Source organism: Monopterus albus, unplaced genomic scaffold (assembly GCF_001952655.1).
Source record: "Monopterus albus unplaced genomic scaffold, M_albus_1.0 scaffold15.1, whole genome shotgun sequence".
In the NCBI taxonomy this organism is placed as follows: Eukaryota; Metazoa; Chordata; class Actinopteri; order Synbranchiformes; family Synbranchidae; genus Monopterus; species Monopterus albus.
The window spans coordinates 70838-75455 of NW_018127895.1; the positions used below are offsets into that span (position 1 = coordinate 70838).

The 4618-nt window shown below is 39.3% G+C and overlaps 1 protein-coding gene across 1 annotated transcript in view; it reads left to right on the forward strand.

Moving 5' to 3' along the window:
* The window catches only part of aimp1a (aminoacyl tRNA synthetase complex interacting multifunctional protein 1a), a 13251-nt gene extending 12156 nt beyond the window's left edge, over window positions 1-1095 (forward strand). Inside the window, exon 7 of the mRNA XM_020591759.1 lies at window positions 782-1095. Within this exon, the coding sequence (XP_020447415.1) occupies window positions 782-948 (167 nt within the window). The 3' untranslated portion in view covers window positions 949-1095. The remainder of the gene's footprint in view (window positions 1-781) is intronic.
* Window positions 1096-4618: the final 3523 nt, after the last annotated feature.

A 4618-nucleotide genomic window follows, 5' to 3' on the forward strand; every position in this document is an offset into this window, starting at 1 on the left:
TATATATATATAAAGAAAAGTAAGATGAAGTTTTTCTCTTTTCTCCCACCAAAGCCCATAGTACAGATTCAGTTACAGCCAGTTCACTGCTGGTGTGAGTTCAAGTTTGCACGTTACTCATCAAATCATCTTTCATGCTTCTGATCAAAACAGATTGTTGTAAACTGGCAGCAATCGTAGCCTTGAGAAATTAAACACATTTGTGTCCTTGTACCCTGAGAGATGGTTGTTTATAGAGGAAAATGTTGACACCAGACAGAAGTCAGCCAGTAATGACCGAGTTTTCACCGATGCCAAGCAACATCAAAAACAGAGCCATAGCGTAATGAGAGCCACCCTTAATCGCTTTACCTAGATGTTATTGTGATTTTGAGAAGTTTCATTTAGATGTTTTACAGCTAAGAACAAAGGCTGTGCTGTAATAGAACCTGATAACAAGTCTGTTCACAATGTCGACTCAACTATTCACAATTTATATGGGAGAAATAAACTGGGCCTAATAACTCACAAATATAATTGCCGGTATTTACTCACAATTTGTATTGGCTTTAGCTTGTTATACAGATTGTATCAGTTTATGATGATATGAAAAATGCATGAAGGAAAATTTAAAGTCATCTGTAATTGTGTAAGCCTCGACCTAGTAAAACTGTTTCATAGATTATACAAGGACATGACATACCGAGAAAGTTCCTAAAACACTGCTACTTGATCCATAAATCCTACCTGTGTAATGGATGAGCAGAGAACAGAAGAGTTTCTAATGCAAGTCTTATTGCAGGTGAACCAGACAAAGAACTGAACCCTAAAAAGAAGGTGTGGGAGCAGGTTCAGCCGGACCTACGCACGGACAGCCAGTGTGTTGCAACCTACCAGGGAGCTGCATTTGAAGTGGCCGGCAAGGGCGTGTGCAAAGCCCAAACCATGAGCAACAGTGGAATCAAATAAAATAAGAGAGCTGCTTGAAATAACTTGGTTTACTTGGCAAGCATCATCAGCGATGATGATGATGATGGTGTTAAGAAACATGATTGTGATGACTGGAAGTAAATGCTTTGAAGATGTTCATTAAAGGGATTTGAAAGTACAATTTAAGTATGTCCTAAGAATCGTTCCTGTGACAGTCCATTGTTGTCTGACCTCGAAAACTGAAAGTCACAGTCTATAAAATGTAGTGCCTCCATAATGTGTTTACGCTTTAACTCCCTGAGTTTGTCTTTTCTGGTAAGGCGCTTTAGCTTGATTGTGCTTTGGTTTTAACTAAAGGATATCCTGCACTGCACTTGTGGGAGCATCACTGGTTTCCACTTCATCTAGTCTTGGGCATTTTAATGAGCAGGAGATGAAACGTGGATGTTATACTACAAAGGACAACAAAAACAGGTCAGGTTCTCAAGCACTTTGCAGTGGCTGTGTGGACGGTGCTCTGCCCCTCCACTCCAATCGCCTGGCCCGCTGTCATTATCCCAGTCTTTTCTCTAGGATGCCACTGCCATGTGCTTTGTTTTATTGTCCCTTTGAAAGGAAAAGTCATTCCGCTTCTGGAAGTATCCGACTACACAGAAGAAACAGAACTGTGCACCAGAGCCTCTAATGTTACATCAACAGTAATTAAGGCCATCCACTCTGCAAAAACATCTGTCATGGGCCAAAGCCTGCAATCGCGAATAACGTCTGCTCACAGTTTGAGTCCTGTTTTTCCATATTCCATGTTCAACCACATTTTCCTCTATCAGTATTGCTATGAGGTTATTAAGTGATGGAATTAAAAACAAAAACACTCATTTGTTGTCAAGGGATCCTAAATCAAAAACTTGCATACCAGTAAATATTTTTAGATGCAAAGTGCCTCATAGAACTGGGTGTGTACCATATTCTCACCAACTCCCACATTTAGTGGGCCACACAGTCTCCACAAGGGGGATCTGTTCAGTTGTTGTCAGATCAGTTCTGCTGATTACAAACTTCCTCTTACAGGAACGTGAAGTAGCATCAACAGTGAAATACCTTTGCCTATTAGTTCTACAAAAATAACGTGGCACACTACAGTCCAGGATCCTCAGTCCTCAAATAGAAAATAACATCCATGTGCAACAAGTAGAATATGTGACCATAAAGTGCAACACACACCAGCCACCTTGCCTCAGTAGTCGAGGGGTGCAGTAGCTATGTGCTCATCAGCGGAGCACAAATCTAAAATTTTCTGCCTTTCTGGCAAGATGACACTTGTCCCAGCTGAGAAGCGGGGCTGTTATATGCAGTCAAATTTGCACAAATCAATTTGTGATACCGTGCCACATGTTTAGACATTGCCATGTTAATTCTCTGGTGAAATGGTCACCTCTGCAAAGCTCACTTTTATAAATAGAAAATGTAAATATATCAATAACAAAAGGTTTTGTGTCCAGTAATTGGAACCAAATGCAGAACTGAATCAACCCATGTTGCTAGATTTCCTGTTAACTTCACATAACTGTTATTTTGCAGGCCTGCAATGTAAAGGTGTGACATAAAGACGGCAGCTACTAAAATCAGGTTGCACAGGTAAGTCATTGCTCTCCTTACCTGTAGACAGTGCATATCAACCTAAATCTGCAGCTCTAAACTGCTGCTGCTGTTACTTTATTGCCAGTAGATGGCACAGTATAGATTTGAACTGCAGTTCTGAGGCTCAACCCAATGCAAAAAATATATGACTGATCTTGGTTTTTGGATGCTTAACATATGTCATTGCTAATGTAGTTTGAGAGTATACACATAATGCACACACCTGCCAGATAGTGTGTGCATTTTATCTGTCCTTTCCAGAAACCTATACACATTTTGATCTCGATGGCATGGACAGCTCTAATAACTTGACCTCTGCTGAAGCATATTCTCACCTAAACCACTGTGTTCTTTCTGGGGTTTCTGTGACCACATAGAGTGTTGTCACGAGAGAGAAAGCTCATTTCAGGAGTTTTTGAGTCAGGTGTTGGTCAGCCACACACTCCCTAATTAAATTCACAACCACAAATGGTGCAGTACCATGTGTAGCACTTACCTATCTTAACATTATATTTGCACATAATATAGATTTATTATCGCAGATTCTCAAAAATTTCCAAATTATTCTGCACATTGACTCTTGAATGCACATAGAGCACAGGAGTTTGGGGTCGTATTGTAAGGCCATAATTATTGATTTCATTTCTTGAACAGTTGGTGCAAACATTGCATATGCTCTGTTAAAACCATACATCAACACCACACTTTTGTACTTGTCATGTTTGACACCTGATGTTTTCATTGCCAAAATCTAAAGCGAAAAAGACCTTCAAGTGTTGCTGTTTCATTGCTCACCTCATTTATTATCCTCCAACTTGTCATGTCCTCAACTTTACCTGAGCAAAGAAAAGTAATTCTCTTTGCAGATGTGCATGTATTCAAATGCAGCATCTTTAGACATGACTGAATATGAAGAAAAAGGAAAATTAAATTTGGAAAAACCATTTTAATGTAATGGCACCTAACTCACCCATTTGAAAGCAGGATTTGGTTTATTGGTAAATGTGACTAACAGGTGAATTTAATATCTTTCTTTAAACAATGAGTTTGAAGTTTCACAAAACAGTGTCCCAGCATTCAGATTATCATGAAACAGCGGGGGCCATGCAGAATAAATTTCCTGTTTCTGAGGTCAAGTAGCAAGGCATGAGAGTAGAACTACGACAGGTCTCTATGAAGGAATGCAAAACTCTGGTATAAATGTTAGGACTCATATTTAACAGTAAGATTTGCATTTCAGTTTTCAACATATGATTCGGTGCAAATCAAGGCATGTGTTTCTTGATTACTTCAAGACTTTTGGATGGGTGTAGGGTGCTGTCAGATTGATAAATGTGTTTAGTCTTTTTACAACCTTTGCCCCAATGTTAATTTAAAAAAAGATGTATGTAGCTGCTGATCCTTTTCAGTGTGTTTGTTGTGTAATGAAATCCATCTATGCAAGTTGACTTAAACTGCTGGATCGACAGTGACTTCATGTCTTCACTATAGTATGCATACAGTAACACTTAAAAACAGTTTTAGTTTAGCTGTTGCCTCGTTTAGTCTTTTCTACACAATTTGTGTATATGTGGCATTTGCACATCTGGCCCATTACACACATATACAGACAAGCTAAAAGAAACCATAAGCATGATGTGGTGTGTAAACTTACATAGTACTGAATATAGCTGTATCTGAAAGAATAGCCCAGTGTGATTATTTCAGTCAGGACAGACTGGAGAAAGAGAAAATTATACCGACTTAGTGTGCACAATCGAATGGTTGATCAAAACCCCATTGTCCCACCCATGAGCTGTATAGGAAAATGTGGCAAAAAGCAGTGGCTGATGATCTGAATGGATGTGATGAGAAGCAGGAATTCTGTTGAGGTCAGGCAAAGGACACATGGACGCTGCATTTGATGAAAACGAGAGGTGAATGGGGTGGAGGAGGCTTGCAAATATCTTCATCAACCACTCCCTTGTTTACTTCTGAACTTAAATTCTTGAGCAAAAGCCTCTTTGAGAGTCAGGACTCACTGAATAATATCCATGGAAATAATCAGTTTAATTAATTTGATTGAGTGTGA